The sequence below is a fragment of the Mytilus trossulus genome, chromosome 11 (assembly GCF_036588685.1).
Source record: "Mytilus trossulus isolate FHL-02 chromosome 11, PNRI_Mtr1.1.1.hap1, whole genome shotgun sequence".
Classification (NCBI taxonomy): domain Eukaryota; kingdom Metazoa; phylum Mollusca; class Bivalvia; order Mytilida; family Mytilidae; genus Mytilus; species Mytilus trossulus.
In genome coordinates this window covers 46,402,683-46,423,730 of record NC_086383.1, presented here as the reverse complement: position 1 = coordinate 46,423,730, position 21,048 = coordinate 46,402,683, and the positions used below count along the sequence as shown (strand labels likewise).

The 21,048-nt window shown below is 32.5% G+C and overlaps 1 protein-coding gene across 5 annotated transcripts; it reads left to right on the top strand.

The window, feature by feature from the left end:
- The first annotated feature begins 7,649 nt into the window (after nucleotides 1-7,649).
- LOC134691208 (uncharacterized) lies at nucleotides 7,650-19,788 on the top strand. 5 transcript variants are annotated; one of them, XM_063551544.1, is made up of 11 exons: nucleotides 7,650-7,707; nucleotides 10,831-10,883; nucleotides 12,070-12,678; nucleotides 13,663-13,972; nucleotides 15,722-15,832; nucleotides 16,097-16,273; nucleotides 16,538-16,801; nucleotides 17,502-17,740; nucleotides 18,146-18,288; nucleotides 18,635-18,695; nucleotides 19,331-19,788. In XM_063551544.1, exons 2-11 carry the CDS (start codon nucleotides 10,848-10,850, stop codon nucleotides 19,454-19,456), a joined length of 2,076 nt encoding a protein of 691 aa, XP_063407614.1. In that variant the 5' UTR covers nucleotides 7,650-7,707; nucleotides 10,831-10,847; the 3' UTR covers nucleotides 19,457-19,788. The 5 variants fall into 5 exon arrangements, with proteins under 5 accessions (XP_063407614.1, XP_063407613.1, XP_063407611.1 ...); XM_063551543.1 differs by lacking the exon at nucleotides 7,650-7,707 and adding an exon at nucleotides 7,749-7,867 and having other exon boundaries at nucleotides 10,834-10,883; XM_063551541.1 differs by lacking the exon at nucleotides 7,650-7,707 and adding an exon at nucleotides 7,749-7,867.
- The last annotated feature ends 1,260 nt before the right edge of the window (nucleotides 19,789-21,048 follow it).

Genomic DNA, 21,048 nt, shown 5'->3' with positions numbered 1-21,048 from the left:
CTCTACTTACAAACCAAACAGGCAAAGATGGCAAGACAGTAAACAAACTTCATTTTCTTCTCTAGTCCTTGTTTCAACAGTAATGATAATGTCTATACATTAACAACTTATGTATGATGTTGACATCTGGAGATTTCCCATCATGACGATGTTCCGAATCACACTATGGCCTCAAAGAAGGTTAAACGTGTTAAGTTATATACTATCAGGGTACTCAATTGATAATACAAACTATTATAAATGAGGAGTGTTTCAAGTATTGAGAACACACGGGTGGGTGATGTAGGTAGGAGGAGATGCTTTAGGTTACGGAAAGCCAAATATTAATGATCCAGGCGAAAACAGTCAAAAATAATGTGTCGGAAAATATAAAATATAACTCATCATATCAAACAGCAAGGAGATGAATTAATACTTAAACTTTAACACTGTCAATAAAAAATACTACAAATAGAAAGTTTTATCTTATGTAATATATCAAAGAACTTGTTCTATAAAACAAAAAGTTTTTATATCATACATGTAAATATGAAATGGTTAGATGTTAAGATACACAGAAGTTAATTACAGTACAATTAATAAGTTGTACGTAATTTACAATGCAGGGGCGTGGAAAAATTAGAAATTCAATCGCACTTGCGATACGAATAGATTAACGCCCCTGCATTGTCAATCATTTAAAACTCCCAAATTATACTGAAAATACTTTGGTTTATGTTTATATACATATACATAGGCAGACACATACATATATATTAATTACAGTGATTGTATAATATGCTTCTAAAAAAAAATTAGCATCCTGTAACTATACTGAATAGATGAGTAAATGATAATTTCTGTACAGTAAAAAAAATACTTCGTATATTGTATCAGAGATCCATGTTTAATTCCTACGAGAAAGTAACATCTTACGAAACGAAAGCTTATTATCTTTATAAGCTATAGTTAGAGGAAGGGATGAGGTCTCTACGGGATGCTAGGCGGTGTTGTCGTAGAAGTTAGAAATAAAAAGTACAGGTGCCCCGGTCGAGGATGAAGTTACGAATCAGATCTACTATAACATGTATAACATCGTTAGAATGATTCTCTAGGCACTGTGTATCATCGCCACCGGAAATTGGGTACTAACGAAGCGGAGAGAAATAAAAAAAAAAAGTAAACAAGTTAAGAATTCATTCAATTTAAAGCATTTCCACTCATTTGATGAGGGTGCCGCCTGAGAAATGATTTTCTGATATATTATTCTTTAAATTATTAGGCCGATAAGTACAAAATTAATACAAGATTTTGTGTAATACTCCAAAACTTGACACTTAGTACCCGAAAATTGTGAGGTCTATCGTCCTCTGTCGCCCCATTCTCAAGATATTGAACTGTTTTTCATTATTTTTCCAGGTACGGCAACTTGCTCGTGTTGAAAAATTTACTGTATTGCAATTTGTTTTCAACTGTATGGCAACTTGCTAATTTTAGAATAGTTATTTACCGTACCTTCAAAGGAAATAAAGTATTAAGTTCAAATATCTTTTTTTTAATTTTTATGTTAAACTGTTTTTGTCCTTTTCAGTATGGAAAGAGAATCGTCTATAGATTTGATTTCCAATAGCAATAATGGTGAAATATAATCTCTTTTTTGTGTAACCATGGCAACAATCAGCATTTATTTGATACCAAATATTGCAAAATAGGGGGTTGAACATGTCACAAAGATCTCAAAAACTTGGTTCAAAGGAAAATCTCAATTAATAAGATTGATACCTTTCCTGAAACCATAGACATATATATCTATCAAGAGGTGAAAAAAAAATCATATGCATTTCTGCTGTTTTTTTCATAAAATTGAAATGAAAAGATCGAGCGTCAAATCTTTATTGAAAAACTAGTGTTGTCAAATCGTACACTTTTGCCTAACCGGTTACTCGGATAATCGTTCTACCGATTAATCGGTTAACCGGTAATTTAAGTTGGTGTTTGAAAGCCTTATCAATAGAACCATACACATAGATATAAGGTGTGGTATGAGAGTCAATTTGACAACCTTTCACCCCAAGTCATAAATACGCTTTTAGAATTGAAGTTTTTTCTTTAGCATAATAAGGCTGGTCTGTGAGGATTCCTGTCGAAGTTTGACTTTTAATAATCAAATACACCGTATCAACTATAGCGTTTGTACCAACTTCAGATTAAAAAAATCCAAACAAAATTCTTAATCTCGTAGAATTGAATATGTCATATGTCTGAAACCTATTATTCTTTCCTTTTCTCTTGTTGTCTCCGAAAATTATGGGGTGTGTTTCAATTTGAAATGATTAATTATAAATAAGAAGATGTGGTATGATTGCCAATAAGACAATTCTTCACAAGAGATCAAAATGACACAGAAATTAACAACTATAGGTCATTGTACATGCTGTACGACCTGTTTCTTCACGGTGTTTGTTTTTTTCTTTAAACATGTTACTCGTACTTTCACGTATACATTGAGTACATTCACATAATTTGGTTTGCATTTCCCAATTTTTGAATTTAAAGTAAGACTAACCCTTGCACTACGGAGGTTGCACATTTAAATGTAGGTTTACACAATATCAGATCGAAAACGAAATAATGAAGTAATTAGTAAAATTAAATCTCATTTCTGATTTAAAGTTACTGTTAAAAAAACATGTTTACTAGTTATGTTTCTTAAAGAATCTGCCTCAAACTCTAATTAATTTTATGTTTTTAGGATTAACAATAGCAATCAATATACTGGAAATTGAGCTGTCAAACTAATTACCACGACGACAATTTTCAAATAAAGCATAACTATTTGATGATTTGATTTTCAACACAAATTTTTATAAAATCTATCGAAATTGAAAAAAGTCCGGTTAACCGGTTAGCGTTCTTGGTATTCGGTATTCGGTCGTTCGACCGATTAACCGGTTAACCGGTTAACCGTTGACAACACTATGAAAAACAATACAAAATGACTTATAAAACATGCTAAAAACAGACAGAGCACGATTGACCTCAAAATTTTCCGTTACTAAATGGCAAGTTTTGGGTAATTACACAAATTCTTATATTAATTTTGTACTTATCGGCCTAATACTTTAAAGAATTGTATATCAGAAAATCATTTCTTAAGCGGCACCCTCATCAAATGAATGGAAATGCTTTAAATTGAACAAATTCTTAACTTGTTTACTTTTTTTTCTATTTCTCTCCGCTTCGTTGGTACCCAATTTCCGGTGGCGATGATACACAGTGTATACATACATATACATATACCAAAAGTCTCCAATCTATCTCTGCAGAAGGTTATGTAGATGTTTTCTTTACGCATACCTGTAGTTAAATTAAATCTCGAAAAATTGTGAACGAGCTAGGGTTTACTATGGAAGAAAGACTAAGCCAAATTGACTGAACTCGAAAAGTATGAGACTCAGTAAATATTGCAACGTACTCAAACTAATAAATATGCTCTTTCAGACCCGAATTAAGATTTATTAATGACGTCTTTAATGTTTGTGTTTGATTACAATTCAAATATTTGCAACAGGGCGTCTACGCGAAAAAGCAATCCATCTATCCGTCAATGCAAATTTGACTTATTCATGTACAATTTTCCATTATTTTTTATAAAAAAGTCTTCAGCAGGAATGTTAAAAAATAATTGATATCTTAATGTTATAGAAAAGAAAATGGTATTGGTGAATGCGTCAAAGAGACTACAACCAACCGACAAGCAGAACACAACACAATGACAACAATAGGTCTTCAATGCATCTTCTTTTTGAATTTCTTATTATTTGCATTGGTAACCAATATTTTAAAACCGATCAGACACGAATGAACGAAATGTACACGTGATAGGTACCGGTTATCAGGGTTATCTGGATATTGATATTGTAAAATATCATACGCGAGTCACAATATGAAGCTTTTTGTCGAGTGAGCGCAGCCTTCATATTGTATCGAGCAGCTGATATTTTACAATTATCAATATGTGGATAACCTAATCGGGCTGTATTTGCGTTTTTGTAGTGTTTTCATTGTTTCACCAGCGAACCGAAAGCGAGTAATATAGACAATGGGGTCACCGATAAATGATTTCATTCATTCCTAGGCTATTGATCAGTTCTGTCTTTTATTACTTCAGCACATCAGAGCAATTTCAGGTGATTTCCTTTTTTTATATAGATTTTGCTTCTCACAAAAAATAATCTTTTAAGTGATGTGTAAACTCTTTATTGATTTTTTTTCAATTTTAAAAATCAAAATTTTTCGCTAGAAAAATACCCTAGAGAATCAAGATTGGTCCCCTAGATCCTTCACATTTTGTAAGACAGGGAGATGCAGAGGTTGAATTAAAAAAACAAACAAAAAAAACAAACAAACAAAAACAAAAAACAATGAAAGAACCGTAAAAGATTAATCTAAAATTTTTAAAATTTTAAATAACCGAACCATAACATCATAAATCATTAATAAGGTGTCTGGTTTTTTAAACTAGAGGCTCTAAAGAGCCTGTGTTGCTCACCTTGGTCTATGTGAATATTCAACAAAGGACACAGATGGATTCATGACACAATTGTGTTTTGGTGATGTGTTTGTAGATCTTACTTTACTGAACATATTTGCTACGTACAATTATCTCTATCTATGATGATTGGCCCAGTAGTTTCAGTGGAAAATGTTTAAAATTGACTATAAAGGGCAATAACTCCTTAGGGGGTCAATTGACCATTTTGGTCATGTTGACATATTTTTTGGTCTTACTTTGCTGTAAATTATTGCTGTTTACAGTTTATCTCTATCTATAATAATATTCAAGATAATAACAAAAAACGGCAAAATTTCCTTAAAATTACCAATTCAGGGGCAGCACTCTAACAATCAGTTGTCCAATTCATCTGAAAATTTCAGGTTAGATAGATCATGACCTGATGATCAATTTTACCCCATGTCAGATTTGCTCTAAATGCTTTGGTTTTTGAGTTATAAGCCAAAAACTGCATTTTACCCTTTTGTTCTATTTTTAGCCATGGTGGCCATCTTGGTTGGTTGGCCGGGTCACTGGACACAATTTTTAAACAAGATACCCCAATGATGATTGTGGCTAAGTTTATTTTATTTGGCCCAGTAGTTTTCGAGTAGAAGATTTTTTAAAAGATAACTCAGATTTACGAAAACGGTTAAAAATGGACTATAAAGGGCAATAACTCCTAAAGGGGTCAACTGACCATTTTCGTCCTGTTGACTTATCTGTAAATCTTACTTTGCTGAACATTTTTCCGATTTACAGTTTATCTCTATCTTTAATAATATTCAAGATAATAACCAAAAACAGCAAAATTTCCTTAAAATTACCAAATCAGGGGCAGCAACCCAACAACCAGTTGTCCAATTCATATGAAAATTTCAGGGCAGATAGATCATCACCTGATTAAAAATTTTACCCCCATGTCAGATTTTCTCTAAATGCTTTGGTTTTTGAGTTATAAGCCAAAAACTGCATTTTACCCCTATGTTCTATTTTTAGCCATGGCGGCCATCTTGGTTGGTTGGCTGGGTCACCGGACACAATTTTTAAACTAGATACCCTAATGATGATTGTGGCCAAGTTTGATTTAATCTGGCCCAGTAGTTTCAGAGGAGAAGATTTTTGTAAGAGTTAACGACGACAGACGACGGACGACGCCTTCGGGCCAGGTGAGCTAAAAATGTGTCGACGACTCCACCTGCAACCCAGTATGGCCATCATGGCTAGAACTAGAACAAAGGGTTAAAATACAAGTTGCAGGAATTTCTCGCTGCATTGAGTACGGGGCGCCGAATGGGACTCTTGTGGTTTTGTACTCAAAATTCAATTTTGTACGGACAAAAGTGACTTTTGTTCAACAAAAATGAGTTCAGTTTAACAAAATTTGTATCATACTACAAATTTGAAATTTTGTCATACAAAATTATCTATCAGCGGACAAAAGTCACTTTTGTCATGACAAAATTCATTTTTGTTACACAGACTTGACTTTTGTTACCTAAATTGAAAATTGAGCGACAAAAGTCAATTTTGTATTTAAATTAGTTTAGTTTGGTTTCTGTGTACTAATTTGCATACAAAATCGACTTTTGTTACACAAAATTGACTTTTGTTACACAAAATTGACTTTTGTTACACAAAATTGACTTTTGTGAGACAAAATTGACAAAATTGACTTTTGTCTCAACAAAATTGACAAAATTGAATTTTGTCTCAACAAAATTGACAAAATTGAATTTTGTCTCAACAAAATTGACAAAATTGAATTTTGTCTCAACAAAATTGACAAAATTGAATTTTGTCTCAACAAAATTGACAAAATTGAATTTTGTCTCAACAAAATTAACAAAATTGAATTTTGTCTCAACAAAATTAACAAAATTGAATTTTGTCTCAACAAAATAGATTTTTGTCTCACGAAAGTCAATTTTGTCTCACGAAAGTCAATTTTGTCTCAAAAAAGTCAATTTTGTTGTTACAAAATTGAATTTTGTCATCACAAAAATGAATTTTGTCGTCACAAAATTGACTTTTGTCTCAACAAAATTGACAAAATTGACTTTTGTCTCAACAAAATTGACAAAATTGACTTTTGTCTCAACAAAATTAACAAAATTGACTTTTGTCTCAACAAAATTTACAAAATTGACTTTTGTCTCAACAAAATTAACAAAATTGACTTTTATCTCAACAAAAATGACAAAATTGAATTTTGTCTCAACAAAAATGACAAAATTGAATTTTGTCTCACAAAAGTCAATTTTGTCTCAGAAAAGTCAATTTTGTCTCACAAAAGTCAATTTTGTCTCACAAAAGTAAATTTTGTTTCACAAAATTGAATCTTACCGTACACAATTGACTTTTGTGATTTAATTTCCATATCAGGTAACAAAAGTCAATTTTGTATGCAAATATGTTTATATTTGCATACCTTTAAGACAAAATTGACTTTTGTCATGACAAATATGAATTTTGTCTACAAAAATGAATTTTGTCATGACAAAAATGAATTTTGTCTACACAAATGAATTTTGTCATCACAAAATTGAAGTTCTCACAAAACAAATCTGTAGCACATAGTTTTGTAAGACAAAAATGATTTTGTTATGACAGAATTGAATTTTGTACAAAACCACAAGAGTCCCATTCGGCGCCCCGTATTGAGGACCTGTTAATGACCTTCTGATGTTGTCTGTTCTATGGTCGGGTTGTTATCTCTTTGACACATTCCCCATTTCCATTTTCATTTTTTTTTTAATTTGTCTATTGTTTTAAAAATCGTTATGAATAAAGATCAATAAAGGAAATCTGACATATATGCAAGCATGTTCCGAATGTTGAGCTCTGCTTATTGTACATTTACGTCCATGCGAAAATCCAAACGTATCTTATATTTCAATGTTACATGTACAGTAACTGTTGAAAGATGTTTACAAAGACAAAAGGCAAGACAAAAAAGTCTTAATGGTAATTCCCTGTTAATTACAATTTAATAAATTGAAGGAAAACATTGCGGATAATATATAATTTTAAAGAAAAGTCGTACCAAGGTTTTGTGCTGTGTATGCTCTATAATTATCATTTGTACTATACATATTAATAGGATCTATACTACCATGATGTTAGTAGTGATATGTTTGAATATATTTAAACTGTTAATGGTTTTTGAAAAGGTAATTTATGTTTACGCGTTACCATTATCAACGAAATTCAATCAACGAACATCAATCTATTTATAGAATATCGGGTATATATACTCGCAATTAGTTTAAATATAACAAAATACAAACAACAGTTCGTCTTCATTATGCATATTTGCTCCTATACTGCCAGGTAAGATATATGATTATATTTTTAATTGGAAAATGGTTGGTATGTCCGTATGATGTCTTCTGAGAAACGCCATGACCGGCTGAAAAAGTAAGTTGTTTACATTTAGGGATCAGTGAATAAATGTCACATTCAGGACGTATTTATACATGAAGGCAGTCAAAAAGTGATCTAATGATTAGATATAACACAATTTGGTATGCGTTTGAGGATTATATTAAAACGGACCATTTTTACAAATGAAATGCTAAAATTATAGAAGACCGCATTTAATATTGCCTAAAAGTACAAATTGCAGAATTATATTGTAACACAAACATCTTTGGCAAACATGTTCTTGTATATCTTAGATCGGATGTTAAGTTTGTGTTAATGAGCTTAGTTTGTTAAAAAAATCTATTAAAGCATTAAAATTGTGCTTGAATTTTACTGTGTGGTATATTTTGATGGTAAATTTCGTGGACTAAAATCCTGAATGGTGCATAAATCTGGTATTCTAAGTTATAGTTTATTAAGACAAGTTGGTATTACAAGGACCCTAAATATTATACCATGCTGCAGCATTCCCTTTACTTTTACACAACAGTTGTGGGTGGACAATGTCTTTCGTTGCAGTAAACAGCTTCGGTGGTACAAATGTATCATGGTAGCACGTATCCGTTCCCCTCGAATGCCAACTTGGTAAAATCAGACTTTGAAATTGATATTTGATGCTTCTCGGCCAAGCACGCAGCACCAAGAAATATGAGCAGAGACCAACCGTTTCGAAGTGAGAATATTCATAATTGTGTCCGGGTTGTGGACTGTTTTATTGTAAACCAGCGTGGGTTAATATGCATATATCAATATAGAGTCTACCATATAGATGTAGATTTTAGATGAGTTTATGATAACATAGCACAGATTTTTGTCCTTTTAATATGAAAGAAGACGGTATTTGATTTTATATATCCAACTGTTTATTCTAAGTTCAGTGTAAATTAAGTGGACAATCTAAAACTACTTGCGGTTCATCTAATGTGTTCATAATAAATACAAATTTAATAAGACGAATTCCATAAATGACGTACGTGTATCTTATTACAATATGATGGATTATAAAAAAAAACCAAGCAGCTTAATAAGCATCTATTAAAATCCTTAAAAAAACATAGTTGATTCTTTTTGAAAATTTCTCAATTTAAGATTTTGTCCTGTGATGGATACATGATAAATTTGGCTAGGAGTGATTCTTATCCTACAAATCCCATTTTAACACCCTCCTCGGTCGCATTTATATGCGCCTGTCCCAAGTCATGGGTATTTTGGCCATTTGCGAAGCATTTAATTTTTATAAGCTTTGGAAGAAAATTAACGGCCTTATTTATGTAAAAAATTTAACGAAAAACAAATATGTAACACATAAACAAACGACAACCACTGAATTACAGGCTCCTGAGTTGGGACAGGCACGTACATAAATAATGTGGCGGGGTTAAACATGTTAAACAGCTAGTACTTTAACCTATAATGGTTTAATTTTTAAATTGTTATTTGGATGGAGAGTTGTCTCATTGGCACTCACACCACATCTTCCTATATCTATGTTAGCGAGATCCCAGCCCTCCACTTAACCTGGGACAGTGGTATAACAGTACAACAAAAGAACGAACTATAAAAATTAGTTTAAAAAGGCTTAACTCATCAGACGGACAAAAATACAAGTGGACGTGGCCGGGTACTTATACATCCCGATAAAAAAAAAAACAATAAACAAATCTGAGAATTGTGTTCATAATAAGGATAAAATTCCTTCAAATCAATATCCAATCACAATTGCAAATAAAACTTCGTAACTAAAAATATAAACTGTGGATAGACAAGTACCGAGCCACGTCCTATAACAATGAGAACACACACTCTCAAAAACGTTAACTAGACTAACATTGCACCCCCTATTGGCCTATAACCTATCGAACCTAATGTAGCAATCAAAGATTAGTCAAAGATCTGTGGAATATGACAACTGACATTATTCGGGATATAAAATAGTCATATTCGGGATATTTATGAAATCAGGAGTGGGTTATCGACCGATATTTGACCGAAAGTGATATTTTATCTAATGTTACAATGATTTACTCCATTTTGAAACATTTTGGATACAAAACAAGCAAAACGGGCCATAGATATGATGTCTTTTCCCTCTGAAGACGTCATTTCGAAAATCCAAGATGGCCGCCATGATCGGATGATTTTTTTTCGTGGCTACCCCCATAATATGATTACTTACACCTAAAGGCATGTTCTTACAAAGTTTCATGCTTGTATCACCATTTGCATGATTTGTGTGGTAAGCTGCTTAACTACTATAATTTATAAAAAAAAAATTCTATGGCTTTTTTTTAAGTCATTTGTAAACATTGATACATATATATATATTTTTTTAAAGTCATTTGTAAACATTGATACATATATATATATATTTTTTTAAGTAGTTGCACAACTGTAAATTGAAGATTCAGAATCATTGCAAGTCTAACTTGCATGCTAGACTATACAAGAGTAAGAGCAAAATTTGATAATCTCATAATTAATATAATGTGTTATTGTTCTCCAAAAATTATCTTCCTTCCACTTAATAAAAAAAGAAAAGGTATTTATAAGAAAATTCATAATTTTTACCCAGTTCGGGTCCAGCATTCAGTCCGGGGCCGGCGTTCAGTCCGGGTCCGGGTCCGGGTTTCAGTGCGTACCCTCTAAGACTAAATATTCATTTTTTGTTTGTATTAACGACTGTTCACGTCATAATCCATAGTACGTTCGTTATGTCTATACTTTAGCGGACCATCGCACTTTCGCGTATGTTGGCATCGCACTTTAGATAAGACAATCGTACTTTAGCGTGACCATCGTACTTTAGCGTCCCCATCGCACTTTAGAGTCCTACATATATACTGTTAACAATGTTTTTTTTTAATTTCCAGCAGCTGACTTTATTTCGATGGGATGCAGCTCATCTATTGCAGGGGAGCAAAAGGTATAACACAAAAAGAGTCTAACAATATTGTACAGGCATGTATTTGTTAGTTACAGTATGAATCTGTATATGCTCGTAATGTGTATCCACTTTACAAAAAGATTCGTTTCACGACTACCCTTACTGAAAAAATCAGCCTCCTGCAAACAATTGCTGCAGGTTTGCAGAAAATACAAAGTCTATATTTGGGGCATGTTTGCTGTAAAAACGTTACAGGTACATGTATGCCGCAAACAATGTACCATGCAAATAAGTGTTTGCTGTAGACATACTGCAAAGATTTATAAGCAAATTAGTGTTTGTTGCAGACCTGCTGCAAACTTTTTATGCAAATTAACTTTTCCTGCATGTTTGTTGCAAACATGCGACCAACATTAATATTCAAATTGACAAAAAAACCGGAAAACAATCGTTTTAACAGATAATGTCTTTGATAATTAAACTTTTAGTTTTCAAGCTTAAATGCCTCCCTGAACATTAATATATTACATGACTCAAACACCATCAACATTTTCAAATTTTAAATCTTTATCTTCCAGGAATTTACTAATAGGCCTGCTCAGTCATTTAATGCAGTTCTTGCAATGCTCTTGCAAACATATATAATTGACTAGGATTTCTGCAATCTAGCTACGAACATCCCTTATATTCTAGTTTTTCCTGTTATCTTACTGCAAACATATTTGTTTCTGCTAGCAAAAAAAAGCTGCAATGTTTGCAGGATGTTTGCAGCTTGTTTGAAATCATCTGTATCTGTATTTCTCACCCCACCGCATTCAAAAGGCTGTAACTCAATGGTTTTCGTTTGATGCCGTATATCATTTTTGTTTTCGCTTTATTGTTTTGTAAGTAAATCGGATTTTATTTTAGGGCTGATGCTATTAGTTTTCTCGTTTGAATTATTCTACATTTGTTATTCGCGGCCTTTTATATCTAACTATGCGGATTGGAATTAGCTCACTATTGAAGGCCATCAGGTAACATAGTTGTTAACTTCTACGTCATTTGGTACCATGTAGAGAGTTGTCTCGTTTGCAATAATATCACATCTTCTTATTTTTATGATTTGTTATTTTAAACGATTGGCGATCACATGTTGATTCTTATGTCTTAAGCATTAATGTTAAGGTAAATCTTTTGTATGGATTAACATTACCACAATGTCCATCGAAATGCTATTTTTCAGAAATATCCTGACAACGTCCTATCATCTATAGCTACCTCAAACTGTGCTGGTGATAAAACAATTGTAGCAATGCAAAAACAGGCAGAACAATGTGGTTTGTCTGATGATGAATCTAACAGTGAGTGTGGCGTATTAACAAACCATGGACCAGTAGATCCATCCGATCTTATTAACTCAGGCAGAAAGTATATGCTAGTTATTAAAGAAAATTATAATAAAAGAAGCATAGGTGCCTTCGTTAATACTGATCTTCAGAATGCTGCTTTATCATTGAATGATATCGTCTCCGGTCTGCTTAACCTAGAGAATTCCACGAGAAGGTCAGACATGCAACAGAAGTTAACGATGGAGTTAAAACAGAATCAGACAGCTGAAATTTATTGTAAACTTTGCGCTGAAATATTGGAATCTGGCAGCAGCTCTGAATATCCTGGATTATCGCCAGAACTGATTGAACCTGTAATGACAATGTTGTGGTACCTGTTGAACTGTTCTAATGAAAACTCTGTTCTGAGTGGCATTATATCACAGCAAACACACTTCCTTACCATAACTACTAGAAAGCTGCAACAGTGGAGGGTTACTCACTTTAGTGGAACGGATATGGAGGTAAAAATAAAGAAAAAATGACAAATATCGATAAAAGAGTTACATATTGCACCATACGGAATAATACGTTATAAATAAGTTAGTGTGTTCATTCATTTTATAAAGTGAGGTGCCATATGGTAAATTAATTAAAAATTAAATTACATAATTATCTACTAAACACAAGTATTCAATGTATTTTTAAAAAAGTGTTGTTATGATTTTTTTTTTGCAAGCCACGATTAAACTAATATAAGTAGCCCAAACTAAGTCTGTAAAGATATAATTTGCAAATAAAACCTTAAAGGATTGGACAAATTTTCCCGAATTCCTTTCACACTAGAAGCCAGTTTGAAAAACTAATACTAATTGCAGCTTACAGCAGATTTCATTGAGTGTGTATCCAAAGGTAATATCGTTGGTTAGCTTGCTTGTTAGCTGAACCGTGAAGTCATTGTGAGGTCAGATAAACTACCCTCCTTTAAGAGTAGACTAGTCCGGCAGATAACCAATCTATCTGTCTGTTGGACTAGACTACTTCAAAAGAAGGGTAGTATACCAGACCTGATAATGAATTCACGGTTCAGCTAACAAGCAAGCTAACCAAAGATACTACCTTTGTGCACATACTCAATGAAATCTGCTGTTATTAAAACTGCAACATTCTATCGAAGTATATCCTCAAAATGAGGTTAAGCATGTGCAAATATTGAATAATTATATGTTAATGCCATAAGGACTTGTATTGATCACGTTTCATGCATAGTCTTACAAAAGCCATAGAGTTTTAAGTTCGTTGGAGTGAGAATACATTAAGAAAATTTAGTAGATAAAAATAAGCTAAGTTTGTGTCATTTTGTTCATCGTTAACAATACAAGTAAAGAAGTGTACTTTAACTTAAAAAGCATATCCACTATTAACTTTAGCTAATATTTTAATCTCATGTGTAAATATTTGATTTCATTCCTTAACGAAATTAACCTTCTACCATTTCACCATTAAAGTCAGTGGAAGGATCAGATATTCTAGAATCGCTGATGACAATTCTACACAACATTGCCATGTTTGAAGATAATGTTCCCAAAGTTCGAGAGGTAAACTGCATTGATGCAATGAAACCATATTTGGATTCGAAAGATAATACAATTCGACTCCTGTGTTTAGCAACCCTTGCTGATTTAGTGAACGAATCTGAAAGTGAGATATTAAAGAGCAATAGTGAAGTCATAACGTTTTTAATGTGGACAATTTCTACGGCTTTGGAAATTGAAGACAGAAACTGTGACGGCTGGTCTCTGGTGGAATTAGCCAGAAGTACGTACATCTATGTCTTCTTCAAATGTAAAATGTAAAACTGAGGAACAAAAACACCTTATTTTAGGTCGCTACATCATTTTATTTTTTTGAAATACAGCTTCTGGCTGAACATTTTTGTGAAAAAGCATGTGATATACGTCTATGAAACAGCAACCAAACGACACAAAAAGTAAAAAACATGAAGAGATTATCATAAAAAAAATACTGACATAATACTGACATATCAAGCTCTAAATCTCCTAAAGTCTACTTGACTTTTCGCTTTTGATTGAATTTTAATCCACTCCAATCAGAGAAAGTCTTCCCGTGCAAAATGATTTCCTTTCAATGTAATCGACTTCACATCTAATGAAATCTGTTTCGCAACACAAGACCTCAATTAATATGATTTGGTCGAAATGGTCAATTGACCATATTGATCGTTTAAATGAGTGTTTTTAATTGAAAGATGGTTTGTTTTTTTGTGTTTTTACAGAAGATAATAGGGAGAAATTGTAAATACCAAATAAAATTGAGAATGGAAATGGGGAATGTGTCAAAGAGACAACAACCCGACCAAATAAAAAACAACAGCAGAAGGTCACCAACAGGTCTTCAATGTAGCGAGAAATTCCCGCACCCGGAGGCGTCCTTCAGCTGGCCCCTAAACAAATATATACTAGTTCAGTGATAATGAACGCCATACTAATTTCCAAATTGTACACAAGAAACTAATATAAAAATAATACAAGACTAACAAAGGCCAGAGGCTCCTGACTTGGGACAGGCGCAAAAATGCGGCGGGGTTAAACATGTTTGTGAGATCTCAACCCTCCCCCTATACCTCTAACCAATGTAGAAAAGTAAACGCATAACAATACGCACATTAAAATTCAGTTCAAGAGAAGTCCGAGTCTGATGTCAGAAGATGTAACCAAAGAAAATAAACAAAATGACAATAATACATAAATAACAACAGACTACTAGCAGTTAACTGACATGCCAGCTCCAGACTTCAATTAAACTGACTGAAAGATTATGATTTCATCATATGAACATCAGGCACAATCCTTCCCGTTAGGGGTTTAGTATCATACCATCATAACATATATGAGAAGAACATAACCCGTGTCATGCCAACAACTGTTTTTAGAATAAATGTCTTTAGTTCCGACGCAAAGACCTTATCAGTGACTCAATATTAACGCCAAAATATGCAATCTTTAATGACTTGACAACAGTATCGTAAAAAGCTCTTTTAAAAACGCAAAAACGCAATAAGATTTACAAAGAAGTAGACACTGGCGAAATTGTCAACTGATTACTTTCAGGAATAATTAATTGCCCCTGATTGACAAGTGTTACCCATTTTATGCTTTTGCTTGTAGAAACAAATATTAATAGAGAGCAACAACATAAAGCAAAAATGTTCAACATCAGCAAAATGAGGTTTACAAATAAGTCAAACTGATTGAAATTGTAAATTGACCTCTGAGAAGAAATCTAGTTCTTGGTAGATGATTTGTTTTACCATCTTTTGTAGTGTTAGAAAGAGAGAAAAGTAAAAAAGATAATTTCGCATGAGGGTTAGATTTTTGTTTATAACAATCTACAGATTTGTTTGATTTAAGCATGCGTTATTCAGTAAACGCTATACCGGTATCAAAAGTTTTCGGGCCAAAAAAAAATGACACATAAATTGTAGCTTCCAACTACTTCTATCGTTTATTTATATAGCCTCATATACCTTTATTTTATCACTGACAGTTGTTCATCAAGTGGCGAGAAATGATAACAATAAGAGAACAGTTGTACAGCATGGCGCAGTTCCTCTTCTTGTGAAAATCAGTGGCATTGGCAACATCGAGGAACAACGTGGTAAATTATATTCTACTCAAGTTATGCAACAAACACAAGAACTGATGTAGGCTACTAGCACAATGTCGTCATTCTAAATTATTGCATGGTTCTTACAGTGAATCAATATTTTCAGATAAGTCATGTAAGTTTAAATCAAACTGGTTATCATATAATATTACACTTAATTTTTAACAGTATATTAGGTAATTTTGATTATGTTTCTGAATGTTATACAGAATGTTATAAAGTCGTTAATTGTAAGTAATAGACGTTCTTCTTCAGAGGCTGTTCGGGCTATCTGGACGTTATCATTTGATGAACAAAACAGAACAGAGATGATCGAAACGAAAAAATGGAAGGTGATAAAGACTCTAAAAAAAATGTCCACATCGTCAGACCAAGAAGTAAAAAGAATTAGCAATAAAGCTTTATGGACGATCACAGACCACCAAAAAAGCTGTAAATATAATACAATTATGTTGTACATTCATATCATTTGACACAAGTTTCATGCATGTACTTTTAAAGTATTAGACTTATATTTGTCTTCTATCTCTTCATTCAATTTATATTTAGATGTGTCATACATATTATATTAAATGGAATTCAACATTTTAGAATGGAATTTCTTGAATATAAGATAAATGATTAATGTGGAACAAGATGGTTAATAAACATTATTAATAAGCATTTCTGATTTTTTTTTCAATTTATCTTTTCTAGTGCAAACTCCAAATGGTGGTTTGGAAGACGGTGAATCTACAGGAAGTGTCAACAAACACATTATGATTAGCTACAACTGGGGGCATCAACCAATGGTAAAACAGATACGTGATAATTTAAGGAACAGTGGTATCAAAGTCTGGATGGACGTCGATGATATGCAAGGGTCAACACTGCAGGCTATGGCGAAGGCTGTAGAGCAAGCAGATATTGTCCTTGTCTGCTATTCATTCAAATATAAGAACAGTGACAACTGTAGAGCTGGTTCGTGTAGTTTATATGGTGCATTTAATCTAAATCATAATCTTTAACGTAGCTATACAAGATTAAATCATATTAAACAAGACCAAATTTAAAAGTTAGAAAGTTAGATAACATATATTCCTTATAAGATGGTTATATGACCTCATTTTGTCAACCAATAGGATTATTTCGATATACTCAAATGACAGCATAAAAATTAAGGCAGTTGAAATATGCTGAGACATTTTAAGGTCCTTTTTATGCTCAAATTCTTGACACTTGTAACACCGAATAAAATCAGAATTGTGTTCATTTTCGATACTTACGCGAACTTATAATTACTAGTTTGATAAAATTTATGATAATTTAATACTATTTCATTCTTTAGACTTCAAATAAGGTCGTAAGTATCTAGATGAATTCACAAATACAACATCGACAAGCATCATCTTCTACGTAAGCTTATAGATGCGTGCAGAGTTACGTCACACATCACTTCACTTGTATCTGCAATCATGATTGTCCAATTTCCAATAGACAATTGACGGCGACAAGTCACAAAAAGTATGCACAGTACTGGGCTTCCTTAGATGCACAAAATACACAGGAACAACTTTATAATACAATGTTATGCAATGTAATGCAACAATTTGATGAAATTGTAGTACATCAGATGTGTAGTATTCTAATTTTAAATTAGATTTAATTGATATAATTACAGAGGCAGAATATGCATTTCAATTGAAGAAAAAGATAATACCATTAAAGATGGAGATGAATTACAAGGCCGATGGTTGGCTAGGGTTTATTATTGGGGCCAAACTGTTTTATGACTTCAGTGGAAAATATCCAGTCGAGAAAAAAACAAACGAACTTATTCGAGAAATACTGGAGTCATTGAACAGAAGTACTAAAGTGTTGGTAGAGGTACCAGAACATGTTGTTAAATCTCATCAGGAGGTAAATACATAACATACTAGTATTACTCTATACCTCCATGTTGTTAAATCTCACCAGGAGGTAAATACATAACATAATACTATTACTCTATATACCTCAAAGCTTATATTCTCTTTTGTCCGCAAACATTTTAAAATTATTCCATATTCTGAGGAAACCAATATAGTGTATATCAGTTGGTATCATTTAGACATAGATAGACAGCAACCCAAGATGTCCAATGAATGACAGGTTCTTGAATGGGAACATAGAGATAATACAGACTTGTTTGCCATGGTTATAATTGCTCAAATTTACCCCAACCTTTGACTGTGGTTTAACAGCGCATTTGAAATGTATGTAATAAAGCATTTGTTTTTAATTCTAAACAAAAATGTCCAAGAAGTATTATTTCTATTGTTACAGCCAATTTTACAAGCAGAGAAGCCAGTGATGTCGGGTGCAAAACCAACGGAGGGAACATGGGGAAAGACTACTGTAATTAATACAGTGAGGAAATGGACACCTTCACAAGTAGAGAAATGGTTGGATAATAACGGTTTGCCAAAGTATGTGCATCCTCATTTGCTTAGTGCCTTCTTTGATTTTGAGCTTTATAATATGTATGAGAAATGTTTTCTATCAAATATCTATATCTTAAATATCTATATAATCAGTATACTATTAAAAGAATATTTAATTACTTCGATATAGAAAATATTTTCCGAAAAGCAACATTACCTAGTATATTACTTTAGCTTGACATGCGATACATATCGAGTGGTCTGAAAATAAATATCTATATGTATCACTAGTCTGTTTTAACACCAAGACCATCGAGACCGTTAAGTGTAAAAGATGACTGTTTTTTTTTATGAATATTTTACATTTAAATGTATGAACATTTCATTTCAGAAAATTACTGGGTCGTTTACGAGGAAAAGACGTGGCATTTTTTCGGCTGCTTGTACAAGAGGTTAGTTGTATAAATTTCAGTCAATGATATTTCGTAAACGGTTAACAATAACTATTAGACAAGACCTAAGATGTCAAATAGTTAAAAAATAGAAGAAAATCTTCATTAATTGGTTTGTGATTAGGTCGTGAATCTAGTAATAGTCCAGCAGATATAAAAATAACTGATCACTTATTACGGGGCGCCGAAATGACCTCTGTGAGACAAAATTGACTTTTGTCTGAATCATTTTAATAAAGTACCCTTGATTTTGCCGTATGGAATGAGTTCATATAAAAATATGTTAATAAGCATAAAACTACCACTATTCAAAGTGTCATGCTTTAACTATTATAGAGTGATAACTAATCCAAATATGGAAAAGTCTCCCAACTATTGGTCGCCATTTTGTTTTTGGCAGCCATTATGGATTTTGTTTCAGATGGCTCGATAACCAAAACTGTTGTTATCATCATGACTATCGCTGTGCAAAATGTTAATTAAAGGGATCACTCAAACCAACCTATATGACTTACTACGGGTTTTTGACAAATGGCGGCCATTGGTGGAATGAATTGCAAAGATAGGCTGGTGCATTATTATGTTGAATATTATAGAATAATTGTAACTTTCTACTCTGTATTGTTTTCTTTCAGTGTCCAAGTACATTCTACCAAACAATCAGGGATCAATTGGATTTAAAGGATGTAAAATCAATGTCGGACTTCAGGTTTGCCTTGGAGGACCTCGACACAGACACGCATTCCTTTTCATCTTTGTAATAGTGACAAATGAATAAATAAGACATTGTAGAAAATAGAATATCACGCGATGTGCATTAAATGGTCCATACATGTATAATAGGCTTTAATATTACATACGTATGTACCATATTATAAATGACACATAGGCTGAGATGGTGATAGAACAGAATACATATACTGTATAAGAATCGTAAAGTGGACATTTATGGTAACCGTGAGACAGCATTTTTGTTTTCCTTCTGTATTTAAAATGTTATGAATAGGTATGATCAGCGACAACTGGTCAATTTGAGAACAATTGACCAAATTATGAAACATGTGAAGTTATTAATAAAATATATCTGATCTTATTCTATTATCTGTCTTTTTTCTTTTGACATATCTTTGAAACTGTTTAATTTTTTCAATAACATATTTGTTTAAATTATAATGTGTGTACTTTGGTTTTATTTTGTCTTCTATGAAGTTAAAGTCTGCATGTAAAATATGTCTATCATTTATATATTGAATTGTTCTTTAAGTTAATTTGAACAGTAGTTCAACACAATATCACACACAAACAAAACCAAAAAAATGAATACCAACTTTTTTTTTTAAATATTTATCTAAAATGTTATTAATTAGCTGTAATTATCTGCCGAACTATAAAAATAATTCCCAATTGTCCAGCCTTGGAACTTCGCAATTGGCCTTCATACATCTTCCACATAGTTAACTTACTTTTCAAAAGAGGTCCAAAGAAACCGTTAAAAGCTTCTCATAATTATTTTTTATAGTATTGCCAATTTTGTTTTTGTATTTACCGTTTATTATTACTGATTCTTTAACATGTATCAAAATTCCTATCCACATGAACCCCTAACATACAGTATAAAAAATATCCAACGTATAATATATATATGATATACCAAGGGCAATTTTGAACTTGTTCTGACACTTTCACATTGTTGAAGGCCGTATGAAAATCTTGACTTAGATAAAATTGAGAAAGGAAATGTGGAATGTGTCAAAGCGACAACAACCCGACCAAAGAGCAGACAAGATGGCTTATTTGACTTTATTTACCTGTATGATTGGTTTACTATCTCATTGTTGTTTGCTGATACTATAAAAATGTTAATGCACATAGTAGTTTTTAGCACATTCACTCGAAAATTTTGTTGAAACAAAAATTATGGCATGAATCGTGTGTGTCATAATTCCTCTACAAACCTTTTTGAACCCTATTTAGGAGAAACAAAGTATTTAGAACGGGTTTCTTTCTTACAGCTGTATTGGGACATTTTCCTAAACATACTGAATGTAATATTACAAATGTTCCTTTTTTTAATACACTATGTATTAAAATTTATTAATGCCATTTAAAGCGTAGCCGGAAGATGAAATGTTCAAACTCAAAAGTCGATGTCATGGACAAACTGACATCGCTATTGGGAAACTAGAGGTTCTGAAGAGCCTGTGTCGCTCAACTTGGTCTATGTGCATATTAAACAAAGGACACACATGGATTCATGACAAAATTGTGTTTTTGGTAATAGTGAGGTTATTGTAGATCTTACTTTTACTGAACATTCTTGCTACTTACAATTTTCTATAATAAACTTGCATGG